This window comes from Phasianus colchicus, chromosome 6, assembly GCF_987193195.1.
Source record: "Phasianus colchicus chromosome 6, bPhaCol1.hap1.1, whole genome shotgun sequence".
NCBI lineage: Eukaryota > Metazoa > Chordata > Aves > Galliformes > Phasianidae > Phasianus > Phasianus colchicus.
Genome location: NC_143441.1, coordinates 10,026,303 through 10,045,977, shown reverse-complemented (window position 1 = coordinate 10,045,977; position 19,675 = coordinate 10,026,303). Strand labels below are relative to the sequence as shown.

At 42.4% G+C, this 19,675-nt stretch overlaps 2 protein-coding genes across 2 annotated transcripts; one reads left to right on the top strand and one right to left on the bottom strand.

Annotated features, from left to right (window-relative positions):
- Nucleotides 1-4,251: 4,251 nt before the first annotated feature.
- On the bottom strand, nucleotides 4,252-9,429 carry EIF1B (eukaryotic translation initiation factor 1B). Its single transcript, XM_031590376.2, has 4 exons — nucleotides 9,258-9,429; nucleotides 7,633-7,796; nucleotides 6,848-6,949; nucleotides 4,252-6,265 (listed from the first exon to the last, which is right to left on the bottom strand). The coding sequence occupies exons 1-4, from the start codon at nucleotides 9,286-9,288 to the stop codon at nucleotides 6,221-6,223; spliced, it is 342 nt and encodes a 113-aa protein (XP_031446236.1). The 5' UTR covers nucleotides 9,289-9,429; the 3' UTR covers nucleotides 4,252-6,220.
- Nucleotides 9,430-10,296: 867 nt separating this feature from the next.
- LOC116227211 (uncharacterized) lies at nucleotides 10,297-19,586 on the top strand. The gene is given in 3 exon segments (XM_031590378.2): nucleotides 10,297-11,054; nucleotides 16,125-17,980; nucleotides 17,982-19,586. Coding segments are annotated over 2 exon segments (1,941 nt in total). The 5' UTR covers nucleotides 10,297-11,054; nucleotides 16,125-16,532; the 3' UTR covers nucleotides 18,475-19,586.
- The last annotated feature ends 89 nt before the right edge of the window (nucleotides 19,587-19,675 follow it).

The following is a 19,675-nucleotide window of genomic DNA, read 5'->3' as shown; positions in this document are numbered from 1 at the left end:
CATTCTTAATGCCTTCCTCCTAAAAAAAATATGAGTATTAGCAGTCCAAAATCAACTTAGCTGCTAAGATACCAGAAACTAATCAGAGATCAGACCTCATCTCTTGTGATTTAGGTGAGCTCGGAGTCCACCGAGTAAATGGAGCGAATGGTATAGCCTAGCCAAATATCACATCACCTTTTTTTTGCTTAACACCCTGTAGAGCCTTGAGACAGCCATGTAAAAGTGGTACTGCCATTTTAAGCAACCAACTGAGCAAGTTTCCTTTGCATTTCCACTGCTGCACCCTCATCCAGCAGCAGGTAACTGCTAGCAACAGGATGTTTTCATTTTGTGTATAAAATGTTCTCAGATGCTCACTTGCCAGCGTTGCCCATTTCCAGTTTTGCAGGGCTTTTTTCTCCCACTGCAGATTTCCACAGTGGACTACTGGCAAATTCCCTCGTTCAGAGGAAACTGTCCTGAAGTTGTCAGGATGTCTTATCTTTTGTCTGCCTGATAATTGAAGGACTATAAATGCACCAACAGCAAGTATCCAGCTCCATCAGATCACATACCCAAACCAGCATGGTCTGTTTGTTTAGATTAATTGCTGGAGAACAGCTGCAAACCAAACTGTCTGCTACAGAAAACAGCTAAGAAATGGAAACCACACAGCTGCTCCTGAACAGTGCAAGGCAGGTATTGATGTATTGGCTTCAGGTGGGGTGACACAAAGGGCACTGTGCTGCACAGAGGTACAGATACCTCCTTCCTCCTCACCCCCTGCAGAAACACGTGCTGTTGCATTATGAACTTACCTTCCAGTGTTACTGAACAATGATTTGGTTTCACTGTGACTCTGTTCTAAGAATGAAACAAGTTTACAGACTCCATGAGATGTCCCTTCCCTTACTAGCCCAATGTCCTTCAGAAGCAGCTCAGTGATCTAGACAAGGCAAGCAAAGGTGGGTGAGGATTCCAGCGTTCAGCTGCTTTCAAACAAAGTACTATTCAGTGTTCCACCAATAAACAAAACCACTGCAGGACAATCAGGAACTATCTTCATGCCACTGCAAAATCATACCTAAGGGAAAGGTGGGGAAGGAAGGAAAATACTATTTTTAGTAATCCCTGTAACTTTTTTTCATACTGAAATCTCACTCATTCTCTTGAATAACTCATGGCTCATTTTACAAGTTACTGCTGGACATAGGAACCCAAACACTGGTTTTGTTCTGCATCTTGAAATCCCAATCCAAATCTGTGCTTTGAGTTACAGGTGCTGTAGGACTGACAAGTGTGTTTGCATAGCTATCTTTTTCACCAGTGTTAACAAGTACAGATGCGTCGATACTACTTATGCATGTTGATGCAGCCTATCAATCATCAGGAAATAAGCCCATCACTGTAGATGTACTAAGCAGTTAAGGCTGCTTTCTCTACAATAGGGGCTGCCCTTAGTTGATTTTTTCCAGCAGGACTCTTTGGAATAGGCCATTTTTAGCCTTCCTCACGGCAGAACTACTCTCTGGTTAAACATCATTGTATTTGACGTTTGCTAGGTCCATCTAAATGAGCACCCTCCTAGTTCACACCATGGACAGCTACCAAAACATTCGCAGTGCCACCTCTCATGGAGTCAGGAGCTCCATCATGACACCCAAGAGTTGTCTGTCTCTACTGTAAGAACAGTGCTGTTTCCATACCTAATTTGATAAGGACCACAAACAGCTACAGATGAATCCCATTTTCAAGCAGCATGGCCATTCTACCTGCAACCACATCCACAGAATTCAGCTACTCTAACCAAAGTTTCAACATAATACAGAGATTAAAGTGGTGGGTTTTTCTCACCTGCATAATCAAAGATGGATAGGAAAAGATAAGCAAAGATGGCTTAAAATATGTGGAAAAAAAAAATTATATACACAAGTACTATTATCAGACCCCAAATTCAGTTCTGAAATGTGATGTTACATTTCACAGATGTCATGTTCTAAAATAGCTAAGACCAAACTTGTGCATACATTAGTGGCTTCATTTTAAAACATTGCTTAGTCAAGAAATTGGATGATCATCTACCTAAAATTTCAGATCTCAAGCCAATAGTCATTGTCATATTTTAGAGCTACAATCATCCCAGAACAACTCTCAATACCTTTAAGTCAGTTAACATGGCTTACAGCAGATATTTAGAAGTGGGAATGGAACATTCTTTGAAGATATCAGAAGCTCTGTTACAAGAGGATGACACACATCACCATTAAATGGTACTTCTATCTCCCACCAAAAAAAGAAAAACCAACCCTTTCTTACTAGTATTAACAGTCCACTTGCTTTACAAAAAAAACAAAAAAACAACAAAAAAAAACAAAAAAAAAACAAAAAAAAACAAAAGACCATACATAAAACAACATTGATACATTTTATTTCAAAAGACTGTTGTCTCACCTCTCTAGCAATACTTTAATACAGGTTACGACTTGTCCAAATAATTATCAAATGGCCTGTCACATTCTTTAACTTTATAAATACTAGTCTCATACATATATTCACATCATAAGAGATAAGGCTGAGCCAAATTAAACAAGGGTGTCAATGAAAACTCCGTACCCTGGAGCCTTCCAGGAGGATTAAGAACTGCTGACTGGAACTCAAAGTACCTGTCCTACATTGTAAGATTAGAGCAGCACAGTCTCTAACAGGGCAGCACAAGAGATCTTGCACAAACTGTAACCAGGACACATGTTACAGCAGGGGGCACTGCCTCACCCCTGCTTACTGGTGGTTTGTGAATACATTATGCATGTATAAGACACCAGCGTACTGTTTACAGTCAGGATGGCAGAAAAGGATAAATGCAGAACTCTGCTTAGTTTTTAGATATGTAAGATAAGCTCCCAACAACCACTCACAAGTTTTATGATGCATTAGAGTTTAGATGCATTGAGAACCTTAAATGCCAAGTTCTCAAGGAAATTCTATTATGTGTTTTAAAAAATACACAAACAGAAATAGCAAAGCTAGAAGTCAGCTCCAGGAAAACGTAAACTAATTATGACAGATTAAAGAGACAAGCTTATTCCTAAGGCTTTATGTTCTGTTTTCCCCCTCCAAAGTGTTATCCAGAATAGAACACTTTTTGTTTAGGCTGTACAAAGATCATATTGCAGGAAAGGAGATGCTAAGCAATGCCATTGTGCACATGGTATTCATTAGTTCAATTTGTGCACTCCTTTTCAAAGGCTTTGCTTGGGAAAGTTAGTGCTCACCTGCCCATAGCTGTGCTCCTCACAATTGTCTCTGAAACAAAGGGCCAGACTTGGCAGACCACATGGGCAGGTCAAGTGCCTGATAATTCACAGAGAATGGAAAGCTTACAGACTTAAACCACTATCTTCTGGTATCACAAATACTGACTGCTACCAAAGCTTGGGAAGCAATGCTCTCCTTCAGCAGCTGTATGCTCTGAACAGCCAATTCCAATAATTTATCTATACAACAGCTTACTTCAGCTTACTGGCCAGCTATAATAGCCTAATATACCTCTGCACAGCAAGGCTACGAAACAGCAGTTTCTGCACCCAACTCCAGCTAGCAGCTAAACCTTGGTATCCCTAAGGAGGCAATCCTAGAGATACAGAGCGTAGAGGCTTTACAGTATTTCAACAGAAGAAAACACCACTATCTGCAGTCTGAGCTTGCACAGCCTCAGTCCCTGAAGGTTTTGAAGTGTATTCCACTACTACCTCCCTCTTCCTGCCTCAGTAATTACAGGCAACATCCTATTTTCTAATTTATTTTGGGACAAAGTTTGAAAACTGGCTTCACTGTGGAACTATGTTTCCCATGCAGTAACTCAAACAGCTCTTCTTTTTTCTAGTCTCATGTTCTTCAGCATTCTTGGAACACGGGTCTGTATTTCAAGTAGGCTGAGTTTTGACAGACATTTCAGTATATGACTGAAGATGAAATTGTGGAAGCCTTTTCTCTGGAAGAAGCAGACTTGTGTTTGTAACATGGTTAGCTACAATCTCATCACGACGCTAGTTTTAAACAGTTCAAGGACAAATTCTTGCATTCTTTCTAGCAAGACAAATTTTTGCTTGCTGCAGCAACAAACCCAATTAACTTGAACTTAAAACGTATTACTTATTCCCTCTCATTTTTGTTCTTCAAAGATCAAAGCATAAGCAGCTCCACCAGTACAGCATAAAAATCAAGCCACCTATCAACTCAAGACACCTCCTTTCAGAAAGCACTCTTAAATGAAGGGAACAAAATAAAGTTTCTTATTTATTTCAAGCAGAATGACTACAGAGAAAATGACTCAGATTAGGTAATGAAAGTTAACAGAACATCATTTGAAATGAAGACTGACTCAGTAACACGAGACTTGCTAATCATTTGTTAATCTCCAATTCAAAAACCCACTACAAGTACTCATGTAGTATCAGTGAAACAGAAGACTATACTGTTTTTTTGTGTTGCTCCCCTCCCCTTCCAACCCCCCATTGGGCAACAGAACAAGCTTTGAAATAACTCTTTGTTCCAGTATTTGATAAAATGAAGATCATTAAGTGCTACACACACCAAAGGACTAATCACTTGTGAATCAGGACTTGGTAAACTTGGGGAACAATGACTTTATCTCACTGATGTGCAAGACTAGCATAATAGTTGTCAATTCTTTGGATTTCAGTTCCATGTGTTGATATTCTACATTCACAGGAGGCTTTTCCTTCTCATCCTAAGCATATGACACCTTAACAGCGTTCCCTCTTCTGGGACACCCTTCTGGAACAGAAAGGCCTGTAACACCAGGAAGAATGTGTGGAAATTGAAAGAGACAGAACAGTGGAATCTTACAATTATCTAAACCACAGAATACAAAAATGTCATATGAATGCTCTGCAGTGCTCCCCCAATCATTGTTAGGGACATAAAGGTTCTTACCTGAACTCATCAATCTAAAAATGTTCTGATGGGTTATAACTGAGAATTTGTCTAGAAAGGTAAGCCTCTGAACATGAAGAGTACAGACACAGGTGGTAATAAACAGGAAAATTTCTCACATTCTTGATGTCTAGTTTGGTAATCAGTTCCCCCCCCCCCCCCACGTTCACCAGATGAAGTCATTTCATTCTGTTAAGAGACGTGCCTTGCACTCAAAACACTAAATACCTACACAGCTAACTAAAACTAGATGAGGAGCTTGGTAGAAAAAAAAAACCCAACACCTCTATTATAACACTGAATAAAGCCTAAATCAGCTTTCTCTAGTAACACCCAAACCCCACAATAAAATCCTCCATATTCAAACTTTTTACACCAGAAAAAAAAGCTTAGTGAAAAGCCTGTTCCTTTCCTCGCTTCTGCAGCTAACACCAGCAGCTAATACAAGTATTCTGCCTGCCAAAGTTAAATGCTCAGTCACTGCAGAATCCAACTCAGTACTGTTCCTCTTCACTCTGACAGAAGAGATGAAAGTCAAACGATTTTGGAGAAGCATTCAAGACCTAGATGTTTAATACACTCTCAGTAATAGCAGCTTTAAGTAGATGAACTTACATTAGTCCTACAAAGCTTAACACCATTACTACATACTGCAGTAAATTTTGGAGAGAAGATTCAGCTACTCAACAAAGAACATCTTATCATGCTGCTATTAAGATACACCTACATAAAAGACTTAAAGCTCTAGTCTTACAGCTACAGCATAAGATTGGATCAAGCTAATCTACTGATTCATCGGCTAATACTTCATGTAGATTTGCCATTTCTTTTTCAGTAAGCAGCGAGCTATACTTGCCACAAAACACTTCAGCCACTCTGTAATAAGGCTGCTGCACTAGTTTAAACCTTAAGCTAAAGCATTTCAGATATCCCAGAAAATACATGAATCAACTTTTATTTTTTAAGCAACACCACACACTATTTTAATACAACCCACACAGTTAAGTCAGGTGAAAAACAGTCAACTGAACAATCATCACTAAAACATTTCCATTGGAAATGCGCTGAAGTTCACAAGCGTCTTCATTACCACCTTACTGGAGTTTTCTTATGTGTTTCTAGTCTACACACCACATGTTTCACACAGTCATGCAAATCTGAAACCAATTCAGAATGGTGAGGTAATAGGGAAGTCCATTCACTGCAAAGATACATTTTTCACAGAAGAGCCAGCCTGGGTAGGACCAAACACTGCAGGATTCTTCATGGGAGAAGGGGTGGGTTAGAAACCATGAACCTTCAGTTGTTCTTCCTTGACAATGCCAATCTACAGGAGAAAAGCAACAAACTTTAGAACAGCTTCCACGTGGAAGATATTGTGGTATTAAGTCACTGCAATCTTCTACTTTGATTAAAGAAACCGAAATACAGTTTACACTCAAGAAAGCAGTATTCAGTTTTGTGGACTGTTTCTGGGCCACAGAGAAAAATTTACTACACAAAAAATAAAAACCTGTTGGATTCGTTCTGTAGTCCTAGCACTTGGTCTTCAATGGTTTAGAATCCCTGCATCATGATTTACATCAAGACAGCGGTGACAGCTTCTTCCTCTACAGAAGCGCCAGTTTTAAAATTATGGTTTGCATCAAGCACTTGATTTACAAACGAAGAAGTTGAGTTGCATTGCCAGAAAACAAAAGGTGTGTTGAAGCAGGGTAAATGCACTCCAAAGCAACATTTTTGCTCAAGGTCTATTCATCCTGCAAATGTCATTCTACTTCTTGGGTGCAAGTATAAAGGAACTATAATAGACATCTTTAACTACTTAATTAGCATCAGTGTCATCCATTACACTATTACTTTCAGACAGGTTTAGAATACTGCAAGGTATTTATCAGTAGTTCCTCACCTCCAAGAGAAATTGGCAGATGTTCTTCCTCTGGTCACCTTGAAGCTGGATAACTTCGCCGTATTCAGGATGCTCAATCACAGTACCATTACAAGCAAATTTCTAGAGAGAGAGAGAGAGAGAGAGATTTATATTGTAAGACATCTAACGCGCATTATGATTTTGCTTAGTAAGCCTTTTCAGGAGAATTCTGTCACAAAAGCTGCTCGCTAAGTTCCACTGCCAAGCACAGCAAAGACTAGATGTACTCTAAGCTCATTCTAAGCAAATCAAATGTGTCTGATATATACAGAGAGAAAAACCAAGCTGCTGATAGGAAATTCAAGTAAAGAAAGGATTAGCTCCCATCCTAAAGGAACTGGCCAATACTAACTACAAGAACAAAAAACAAAGGCCTAAAGTACTCTTTCAGCTCTGCACTATTAAGAATATAAGTATTTTTACCCTGGAAAACCTCAAGGTAACCCAACTCTGACAGAAGCAGGAATGCAGAAATAATTTATCTCCAATTGATCTTATTCTTTACATCAACAATGCCAAACATTTGTGAAATTTAAATGAAAAATTCAGAATATGCTTAATTTTATTAGCAGGAAAGAAGCATCTAGCTTTTTAGCAAAAAGCAAGCATCACTGGGCATCAATGGAACTTTTGAGACAGGTAGGGGAAGGGAATCTCAAAAGTGATGTCCACTATAAAGAATGATATAAAACAAATGTTTGGTTTACTTAACATTAGTAGCTATCATAACTCCTTCATCTTTATTCTTAAATCAACATTTTCACCTTTTTGAAGGCTTTCACAAGTTTCTTCTTGTCATAGTCATCTGCAATTCCCTGAACGGTGGTTAGAGTCTTTCTTCCGTTTCGCTGTTGGATCCTTATATGAATGTAATCCTCAGTCCCTGCCGGGAGTAAGTCGTCACCCTTTGTAGCATCAGCAAAGGGGTCTACAAAAAGAAAAACATCCATCTAAATCCCATGGAAGAAAAAAAGAACAAGCTCAAAACCCAACAATTTCTCACCTCACAGAGGTCTTTTTTTAAGGGACTATTTAGATCTTTTTCTCTCCTGTTTCAAAATCCGTAAAAACGAAACTTTCTATTAAGTCTCACCTGGCTTATCAACTCACCACTGTGCTCTTTAATACCTGTCTGGATATAACACTTTTCAGCCACAGTACTGCACTATTTATTTATTGTAAACTGTAAATTGTGATGCTCTGCACTTGAAATGAAGAATCCTATACAGTATATGCTTTTAAAAGCATACATTTCAGACAGTCATTAAGTATTTTCAGGGAAAAAAATAAAGTTTGTAAGGTGGTCATATTTTTGTTAATCAGATCAACTGGTTAATTACAGAAAAATAGAACAACTCCTACATGAACACACCTTTACAAGTTCAGAACATAAATTGTATGCCATGACAATTACGTTACCAGCATTTTCAGTCACAGACATAATTCCTAGCTCTTAATGTAAAACATAGCAACAGACACTATGAGACACCAGATGCAGTCTCTGAACGAACCTCTCAACTTTAGGCAAGAATTGTAACAAGGTTATTCAGGCTTTAAATGCAGAAATGCCAGCTCTGAAGTTCTTCCAAGCTTAAGTGTAATGTACCTAACACTGGTGAAACAGGCATTTCAGAAGGGTTTCCAGGTAACGAAATCATACAATTATTATAGTTAGAAAAGACCTCTAAGATCACGTAGTCCAACCACTGACCCACCATCCCCACTGACCACGTCCCTGAGTGCCACATCCACACCGTTCCTGAACGCTCCCAGGGATGGTGACTGCACCACCTCCCTGGGCAGCCTGTGCCACTGCCTCACTGCTCTTTCTGATAAGAGTTTTTTTGCTAATATCCCAAACATCCCCTGGTGCAATTTGAGGCCGTTCCCTCTCATCCAATTTCTTGTTAGGTGGGAGAAGAGGCCGACCCCCAGCTCACCACAAGCTCCTTTCAGGTGACCCTAGAGAGCAATCAGGTCTCCCCTAAGCCTCTTCTCCAGACTGAATGACCACAACCTCAGCTGCTCCAGTCCCCCCACAGCTCCGCTGCCGTTCTCTGGACACGCTCCAGGGCCTCAGCGTCCTTCAGTGAAGGGCCCAAAACGGAGCGCAGTTCCAGGTACGGCCTCACCAGTGCCGTGGGATAATGCCCTCCCCGCTCCGGCTCGCTACGTTATTTCTGACACAAGCCAGCAAGCAGTCGGACGGCCTGGCTCCTGCTGCCCCATGCCGAGGCACAAGGCCAGGCAGCCCGAGGCGGCCGCAGACGGCAGCGCTGGGAAATGGCGCTGCACGAGGGGCTCCAGCGGCCCGACACCGACCGGGGCTCGCTTGGGGCCGGCTTCGCGGCTACCCGGGGCAGGGAAGGGGCGGCCGGCGGGTTCTTACCGAAGGATTGGAGGTTCTGGATAGATGACATGCGATTCTGCGGCGAGAGGCTGGCGCAGCGGGGAAAGGCCGCGGCTGGCTCCGCTCGGGTCACGTCTGCGGCTCCGCAGTGCCGGCGGGGGCGGGGAGCGGGGAGGGGAGGGAGCGGGGAGGGTGGGGAAAGAGCGAGGGGTGGGATAACGAGAGCACAAGGAGGCGGACGAACCTGCGAGGGGAGCAAAAAGAGAAAGGAATGAGAGGAGGAGCGAACGCCGGCGGAAAACGGCGCTCCGAGCCCCCCGCGACACGCCGCCCCGCCGTACCGCTAACGAGCAGCGGCCGCCGCTTCTCCTCACAAAATGGCGGATCTCCCGCGCCGCGCTCCTGAGCGCCCCCGCCGGCCCCGCGCTGACTCACGGGAACTCGAGTTCGCCCCGCCCCGCCGCCGTAGGCCGCGCGCCGCCGCTCCGCGCCGAAGGACTACAGCACCCAGCGTGCACCGCGCCGCCGCTGGGGGAGCAGATGGCTGCTGCGCCCGCAGCCTCAGCTTTGGGGCCTCTGTGCGTGTGTACGTTTATGTTCGCAGTCCGCCGCTTCCCCAGGTCACCTGAGCCCCTTCCTCTTCAGATGGGAGTACAGACTCTCTCTCAGGCCGAACCTTACATCTCAGCACCCGGGGCTGTGCTGAAAGAGACAGTTCACACCAACGTGTTTGAATTCACTGTCCTCCCTTTTGTCATCCCAATACAGGATTCCCCTCTGTGGAAAGTGCAAATGTTGTTTCTGCATTGGATATTGAAAAGGGCAATTGATCTGAAGAAGTAAACTGTAACATATCCTTATTTATCCTTATTCTATGATTCTTAGAAATAGCTGATGTGAAAAGTAGAAATACCATATACATATTAGTAACATATCTTAGAAACTTAGTTACTGAATTACATGACAAATTCTTTCCCACAAAGCTGCAATAGACTTTAAATGTTCTAAACATTTAGGGTGTTCGTTAGGCCAGCAGAAGTGAAATACATTTAACAAGCTTTCAAGGAGTCAGGGCCTTTACACAAAGCAGAACTGCCGCACTCTATGGGAATGTTAGGATGCTATAGGCAGGCTCCAAGGTACTCCCCTCTATCCTCCTTCCAAGCTTATCTCTATGCAGGGACAGATGGATGACCAGAGCAATGACCCAGTGTAAAGGGCACAAATGCTAGGGGGTAGTTAAACAATTAAGAGGTTATGTTTATGTTGTAAAGCAGGCATCCAAAAGTTATGACCCGATGTCTGTTAAGAAAGCAACTGTTAGAAGGCAATTAACCAAGTGAGATATTTGTGTTTGGGTGGCAAGGATTTGTGTTTCCTTGGTATTTGTGTGATTAGTGAAGCGTCATGAAAGAGTGTGAACCTGCAGTACTCAGCCAATGAGGACCCAGGGGAGAAAGAGATAAGCGTGGGGCAACAGGGGATAAAAGATGTAACGCTGTTTTCTGTGTGCGCTCCTGCTTGCAGGAGGCCCGCCATTGCAATTGCAAATAAAATCTGCTTTATCAGAGACACCATCCCGGAAAACTATTTGGATATTTCCAACAATCTGTGGGCTCGTCCGGGATAATTATCACCTCTCGGGGGCCTCCCTCACTGCCCTGGACAGGATAGGTGCACCCCGCTGATTTTAGCAGTCCTGTCTGGATGGTGGGGTGACACTTTGGAACAGCCGATAAGAAACCGAGACATAAAGGACAGTCCCTAAGAAAGCCAAGAGGCAGGTTGGCGTGGATGTTGGCCATTGTGACCCGGTAACTTCGTGCACGGACCAAGGTAAGGGAATTTAATTCTTGCCTTGGGGGTCGGTTGAGACTCTTGAGTGTGTGTGTCTGAGATGCACTTTCAGTGAGAAGCGAGTGCGAAGTCCCCATTTGCAGTTCTGTTGTCCCGCGAGGGGCATGGGGCCAGATATGGACAAAGTGGCTGTGAAAGGTGAAAGGAAGAGTCTCGAGAGGGAGCTGTTGGTGTACAGTACCCTGTGCACTTGAAGAAGTGCCAGCAGTACACCCCTGTTAATCTGAGACATAGGTGTGTAGTACTCCGGAGCAATTGAGCCCAAAATCCGAGAATCAGAGTGTGGTAACCAACCTGAGAGCTGGGTAGTTCATGGTAGCATTCTGGAGGGACGAGTAATAGAAGCTCCCGAGAAAAGGGGAAAAAGGTCCCCGGAATTGTGCCTAGAGATAACCCCTTGGGAGAAATGCTTCAAAATTGGAAAACCAACCCCAAAACTAGGGACAGAGATAGGAAAAAGATGTTTAGATACTGTACCCAAATTTGGCTTCGAGAGCCTTTACAGGGAAAATCGGTATTTTGGCCAAAATACAGATCTGATGAAGATTGGATCTGTCAGATTCTGAATTTATATGTAAAGAATAAAACTCCCTTGTCAGAGGAAGAAACAGAATATGCCGCTTGCTGTTCACGAGAGGTAAGTATTGCTGGCAAAGAAAGATTTGGATCAGGAGGAATCAGGAAAGAGAGAGCTAATCAGTGGAATCCCCTAGAGAATCTGCCTCCTCCATTCAACCCTAATGTAGTATAGGAGGCGTCAGGCATTTCCCCAGAAGAGCAAGAGAAAACTCATAGAGTCATTTCACAGGAAGAAGGGCATGCTGGGCTCAGAAGGGAGTTAGAACAATATAAGAGAGATATCCCTGACCCTGACCACACTAACACCTCTATGTACCCCCTACGGGAGGTCCCACTGGGACAGGGGCAAATACATTATGTAAGCTCCCCACTCACTAGCAGAGAGGTCAGGAATTTCAAGAAGGAAATGAAATCCTTAATTGAGGATCCTATAGCAGTAGCAGAACAATTTCTGGGTCCTAACCTGTACTCATGGATGGAATTAATGTCCATCGTGGGTATATTGTTTACTCTAGAGGAAAGAGTTATGATCAGACGAGCTGCTATACAAGAATGGGAAAAGAATAATCCCCCTGGGGGATGGTGCCAGCAGAACAAAAATACCCATTGGAAGACCGTAACTGGGACTGTAATAACGCACAACATAGGCAAAACATGAAGGACTTGTGAGGTATAATAATAGCTGGAATTAAGGAGGCAGTACCTAAGTCCCAGAATCTTACTAAGGCATTTGAGATTCAGCAGAATAAGAATGAATCCCCTAGTGATTTTCTGGAAAGGCTTAGAGACAGGATGAGAAAATACTCAGGAATGAATCCTGAGGATCCTGTAGCCCAAGGGTTCCTTAAGGTAAATTTTGTAACTAAGGCATGTCCAGACATACAGAAAAAACTTCAAAAGATAGAAGGATGGAATACAAAGCCCCTGGAGGAGCTCTTACAAGAGGCTCAGAAGATATAAGTTAGGAGGGAAAAAGAGGAAGAAAAACAGAAAGCTAGATTAATGGTTTCCACAGTGGATCGTGTAGTGAAACAAAGATTGGATAATAGCGGGAGGAAAACACAAGAGAGGTCGGGCCCTGGAGGGTGGCAGAGAGAAGGAAAATTCTGAGGATATCGATCCAGACCTCAATCAGAGAATAGTGAAAAGAGGTGTTTCAGGTGTGGAAAGCTAGGAGAAAGAAAAATTGCCCAGAGTGGGGGGAGAGGAGAAGCTACAAGCTGCTTTAAATTCAGAATAGGGGTGTCAGGGGTTCTTGAAAAATTGGACCCACCAGGAGCCCTAGATAAATGTGAAAGTGGGACCTGAAGGGGAGAAGATTGTATTTTTAGTTGATAGTGGGGCAGCTCGTACATCGCTGGCTCATAAAGTGTCAGGACTCAAATTAACTGATGAGACTCTAAGAATAACGGGGGTAGAGGGGATGGGGATGACAGTACCACTTTTTGAAAACACTGAATTGAGATAGGGAATAAGACAATAACAGGACAATTATTGTATGCACCTGATGCAGGGACTAATTTATTGGGGAGACATCTTACGATGAAATTGGGAATACAAATAACAATCTGTCAGGAGGGAACTGCAGTATCAATGAATGTGTTAACTGAGACAGGTGAGAAAGATATAGATCCTGTGGTCTGGGCAAAGGAATGGAACAGTGGGGGGCTGCAAATAACCCCTTTAAAAATAAAGTTGCAGGAAAAATATGAAACCATAAGACAGAAGCAATATCCAATTCCTTTTGAGGAACGTACCGGGCTTAAACCTGTAATGCAAGGATTATTGAAAGATGGATTGTTGGAACCGTGTATGTTGCCCTTTAATTCTCCTGTTCTGCCAGTAAAGAAGCCTGATGGCTCCTATCGATTAGTCCAGGACTTGAGAAAAATTAATGAAATAGTAGAAAAACGACATCCAGTGGTTCCAAACCCATATACCTTGATGAGTAAAATCCCAAATGAAGATAAATGGTTCAGTGTCATGGATCTAAAAGACGTCTCTTGGTCTTGTCCCCTGGATCCGGAGAGCAGAGATATATTTGCATTTGAGTGGGAAGATCCTGAGAGTGGGTGAAAACAACAGTATCGCTGGATAGTTCTGACTCAGGGGTTTGCAGAATCACCAAATCTGTTTGAGCAAGTTTTGGAGCAAATATTAGAACACTTTCAGCCACCAGAGGGAGTATCACTCCTACAATATGTAGATGATCTCTTCTTGTTAGGACCAGAAAAAGCAGCGGTTAAAAAGGCTACAAATGAACTGCTAAATTTTCTAGGAAAACAGGGACTGAGAGTCTCAAAGAATAAACTACAATATGTAGAAAAAGAAGTTAAATATTTGGGATATCTAGTCTCTGAATGAAAAAGAGGGAAAAAGAGGAAGAAAAACACCCCAGAATCACCCCAGAAAGAATTCAGGAAATTGTTGAACTATCCTTACCCAGAATAAAGAGGGAATTGAGAAAATTCTTAGGGGTGGTGGGATATTGCTGGCTCTGGATAGAGGTGTATGCTCAGAAAACCAAAGGACTATACCTTAAACTATTAGATGAGGAACCCAATACCCTTGAGTGGACTGCCAAGGAAAAAGAGTTAATAGAAGAATTAAAACAAAATTTAGTTACAGCACCAGTCCTGGCTCTCCCTGCATTGAACAAACCTTTCCAGCTCTTTGTTAACATAGATTAAGGGGCAGCCCTGGGAGTGCTAACTCAGGAATGGGGAGACAAATGTCAGCCCATGGCATATCTATCTAAGCTACTAGATCCAGTATCTTGGGGCTGGCCAGAATGTATTCAGGCAGTAGCAGTGACTGCTATTCTGGTAGAAGAGAGCAGAAAATTGACCTTTGGGTCAATTTTATCAACGCTTGATAGTCACTACCCCACATAAAGTAAAAAATATTCTGACCCAAAGGGCTGGAAGATGGTTAACTGACTCTAGGATCCTGAAATATGAGACAATACTAATGGAGAAAAATAACTTAGTGCTAACAACTGTGTCTTGTCTGAATCCAGCTACATTTCTGTGGAAAGGGGAGGAAGGAAAGTGTAGAGCACAATTGTTTGGATTTAATCGAGAATCAGACAAAATTAAGATCCGACCTGCAAGACACTCCCCTTGAGGAAGGAAAGCTTTTGTTTATTGATGGGTCTTTAAGGAAAGAGACACAATGGATATGCTGTAGTAGAGGGAGCAAAAGGGGAGGTGAGAGAGATGGGCCGGCTGCCTAATGACTGGACTGCACAGACATGTGAATTATATGCCTTGAACCGAGCACTTCATCTCCTTAAGGGAGAAGAGGGAACCATATATACCATTCAAAGTATGCGTATGGAGTGGTACATACTTTTGGAAAAATTTGGGAGGAGTGAGGGTTAATCAACAGTAAAGGTTCATGGAGAATTAATCAGACAAGTCCTAGAAAATTTACCACTACCCACTGAAATTGCAATAGTGCATGTTAGAGGTCACCAGAAGGGAAATCAATCATTGCTCAAGGGAACCGAGCAGCAGATAAAACAGCCCATGAGGCTGCTTTACAGTCAGCAATTATTATGAATTATCTTGTGCCCGAGGTACCACCTCCTCCCCCAAAACAAATATTCAGTGAAAAAGAAAAGGAAACCCTTAGGAACTTAGGCGCCACAGAGTCCGAGGGAAAGTAGACCCTTCCAGATGGGAGAGAAGCATTAAACAAAGTAGTGACAAGAGAAATTTTAATCATCCTGCATCAAGGGAGTCACTGGGGAGTACAAGCCATGTGTGATGCTGTGCTACGAAAATACATAAGCATAGGGATATATGCTCTGGCTAAACAGGTCTGGGTGGAGTGTGTAGTATACCAGAAGGTGAATAATAAGGCCACCAGAAACAGGCCTAAAGAGAGAAGAGAGCTGGGGATTCGACCATTTCAAAGTACTCAAGTAGATTTTACAGAACTCCCGAATGTAGGAAAAATCAAGTACTTGTTAGTGTTAGTAGACCATTTAGCTGTGTGAGTAGAAGCATTTCCATCAGTATCTGCCACTGCAAATACGGTAGCCAAGGTAATTTTGTTACACATAATCCCTAGATATGGAGTGGTAGAATATATTGATTTGGATCAAGGTAATCATTTCACTTCACACATATTACGGAAACTAATGCACACTTTAGGGATTAAATGGGAATTTCATACTCCCTGGCACCCGTCGTCATCAGGAAGAGTAGAAAGAATGAATCAGACAGTAAAGAAACACCTCACTAAGTTGGTCTTAAAGACTCGACTCCCATGGACTAAATGTTTGCCTCTGGCACTTCTCTGAATCTGTACAGCACCGAGAAAGGATGTGGGGGTTTCTCCATATGAAATGTTATTTGGGTTACCATATCCAGGAAAGAAAAATGAGGTACCGCAGTTTGAAACTAAAGATATGTTTCTTAAAAATTATATACTCAGATTGTCTTCCTCACTATCGTCTCTCAGGATCCGAGGACTGCTAGCATAGACACCACCTCTGAAATTTCCAATTCATCCATTCCAAACTGGAGACTGGGTCCTTATCCAGACCTGGAAGGAGGCAAAGCTGCAACCCGGCTGGGAAGGACTGCTCCAAGTACTTCTGACAACAGAAACAGCTGTCAGGACGGCCGAGAAAGGTTGGACTCACTACGCTCCAGTAAAACCCTCCACTAACCCTGAAGTGTGGGAAACTGTTGCCATGGAGGATCCTCTGAAGATAAAAATTTAGAAAGAAATTATAAATAAACTGATCTGTAATTTCTCCTTAACAAGTATAGGTAGGGAGGTGTTTATGCTATATATATTTGTATTTCTAGCAGGATATATCCTATTCTTCACTATAGTAACTATATAGAGATTTAGGAGTTAACAATGATGTGGGGGAGAGACCAATTAGTAGTTTTGATTTTGACAGTGGTCCCCTTCAAAGAATGTCTTACTCAACTGATTGCTTGGGAAAAGGATGACCTGCAGAGGGGAGTGGGAGGATACCCTGTTACGATGTGGGTGAATGTAACAAGGAGAGAAACGCCTCAGACTGTCACATTTGATGCTTGCAATGTGATAGCCTGTGGGAGCTTGAGTGCCCAACGACAATTGAGTCATGAAGATAAATACCTGTGTCCTGAATTAGGCATGAATAAGAGATCCCCTTGTGGGGGATGGAATAATGTATGGTGGACAACTGCCTATCAAGGCTGGACATATACCCCAGGGATATTTGATACTTTGCAAGCGCACACCCTAAAAGAACGGATTAGTATGTTTAAGGGAATTGTCCAACCAGACTGCCAGGCCTTGCAGTGTAATCCAGTAACAATTACAATAAGCAAGGCTGATAGCCTTGTTAACATCACCTTTGGCATTGGAATAAACATACGAGGAAAAGACCCAGTAGCTAGATTCAGAATAGCCGTATGGGATTCATTACCTGATCATACTCAAAATGTCCAGGATAAGAAAAAAGGAGTGAAAAATCCTTCTAAAAATCCTGCAGCCGTAGCAGTTACAGAAATAAAAGATCTCAGAGAAACATTTGAAATTGAGACAGGATATGGAGATGTGAATGCCTGGGTAGAATGGGTTAAGTATACTGTCCAGAGTCTCAACCATAGCAACTGCTATGCTTGCGCATCAGGGCGGCCTGTAGCTCAGGTAGTACCCCTTCCACTGGGGTGGACCAAGGATTCCCAAGATATGCAATGTATGATTGCCCTGTACCAGGAGAAAACTGCCTGGGGAAATGAAGCCTGTAAGTCTCTGTCCCTACTGTTTCCCCCGATATCAGAGATGGATGCCAGAATCCCTCCAGCATTCTCCACAGCCATAGGTAACCATGCAGCTTGTCTCTCAAGACAGGGTGTGAAGGCTACCAGGTCTGTAGGGAATTTCTCACTATGCAGTGAAACCTTGGATGTTACGAAAGATTTAGCAGGGAACTATTCAAGGCTGGGAATCCCTAGAGCGGATCTCTGGTGGTATTGCGGTGGGAAGATCTTATGGTCCACTCTCCCATCTAATTGGGGAGGTACCTGTGCACTTGTTCAACTGGCTATACCGTTCACTCTGGCATTTGAGAAGGATCTATCACACACTCACAAAAGGAACAAAAGGAGCCTAGGAGTCTCATTTGATGATGATGCAATATATATAGACTCAGTTGGGGTGCCCAGAGGTGTCCCTGATGAATTTAAGGCTAGAAAACAAATTGCTGCAGGATTTGAGTCACTATTCTGGTGGGTAACAATTAACAAAAATGTAGATTGGATAAACTACATCTATTACAATCAGCAGAGATTTATAAACTATACAAAGGAGGCAACAGGGAATTGCAGAACAATTGGATGCTACAAGCAGGATGGCCTGGGAGAATAGGATCGCCCTAGACATGATACTAGCTGAAAAAGGGGGTGTATGTGTAATGTTGGGCTCTCATTGCTGTACTTTCATCCCAAATAACACAGCCCCAGATGGCACGATAACTAAAGCATTACGGGGGCTTACTACTCTTGCTAATGAATTAGCAGAAAACTCAGGAATAGATAGTTCTCTTGCTGGATGCTTGGAGTCCTGGTTTGGCAGATGGAAAGGGATGATTGTGTCCATATTTACTTCTTTGATTGTGGTGGCAGGATTCCTGATGGCCATTGGTTGCTGTATTATCCCCTGCATGAGGGGATTGGTACAGCGATTAATAGAAACTGCGCTGCTGAAGCAAACAATAATGGAGCCACCACCATACTCGGATGAAATGATAGTATTAGAAGAAATGGAGAATGAAGAAAGTGAAGAAGTTTTTAGAATCATACCTTAGAAAAGAATTGCAGACATCAATATTGTAAAAGAAAAAAAGGGGGGAATTGTGGAAAGTGCAAATGATCTCTATGCATTGGATATTGAAAAGGGCAAATGGTCTGAAGAAGTAAGCTGTAGCATATCCTTAGAAATAGCTGATGTGAAAAGTAGAAATACCATATACATATTAGTAACATATCTTAGAAACGTAGTTACTGAATTACATGACAAATTCTTTCTCACAAAGCTGCAATAGACTTTAAATGTTCTAAACATTTAGGGTGTTCATTAGGCCAGCAGAAGTGAAATACATTTAACAAGTTTTCAAGGAGTCAGGGCCTTTACACAAAGCAGAACTGTCCCACTCTATGGGAATGTTAGGATGCCATAAGCAGGCTTCAAGGTACTCCCCTCTATCCTTCTTCCAAGCTTATCTCTATGCAGGGACAGATGGATGACCAGAGCAATGACCCAGTGTAAAGGGCACAAATGCTAGGGGGTAGTTAAACAATGAAGAGGTTATGTTTATGTTTATGTTGTAAAGCAGGCATCCAAAAGTTATGACCAGTTATCTGTTAAGAAAGTAACTGTTAGAAGGCAATTAACCAAGTGAGATATTTGTGTTTGGGTGGCAAGGATTTGTGTTTCCTTGGTATTTGTGTGATTAGTGAAGCGTCATGAAAGAGTGTGAACCTGCAGTACTCAGCCAATGAGGACCCAGGGGAGAAAGAGATAAGCGTGGGGCAACAGGGGATAAAAGATGTAACGCTGTTTTCTGTGTGCGCTCCTGCTTGCAGGAGGCCTGCCATTGCAATTGCAAATAAAATCTGCTTAATCAGAGATACCGTCCTGGAAAACTATTTGGATATTTCCAACACCTCCATCAGGAAACCCTGCTGGAATAACCACTTTCCAGCATACCTTCAGCAGTCACTGTGACTGACCAGGTCCGATCCTCCTTGTTGCCTCCCTTATCACTTGTTGGTCAAGATTGTGATGCTGTTTGCTCTTAATTATGACTTTCTCCTTTCCTTACTATTGTTTTTTCTTTCTCCACTAGAAATGTCCTTAATCAGAGAGCCTTAAAGAAACTGTACTCTACCTCAACATTTCTTACTTTTGCTGTTGTTTGTCCAGGAACAAATAAATAGTTCTGAAAAGAAATAAAACTGTGTAGCATCATTTCTCAATATAAATTTCAAAGAAAAAAAAAAAAAGCT

Excerpts from the sequence above, each read along its gene's own strand:
- EIF1B (XM_031590376.2), bottom strand. The coding sequence starts at position 9,288 with ATGTCATCTATCCAGAACCTCCAATCCTTCG. Across the intron at positions 6,950-7,632 it reads TTGTGAAAGCCTTCAAAAAG|AAATTTGCTTGTAATGGTAC; the intron begins GTGAAAATGTTG and ends CTCTCTCTCTAG. Across the intron at positions 6,266-6,847 it reads TCTGCCAATTTCTCTTGGAG|ATTGGCATTGTCAAGGAAGA; the intron begins GTGAGGAACTAC and ends TTTCTCCTGTAG.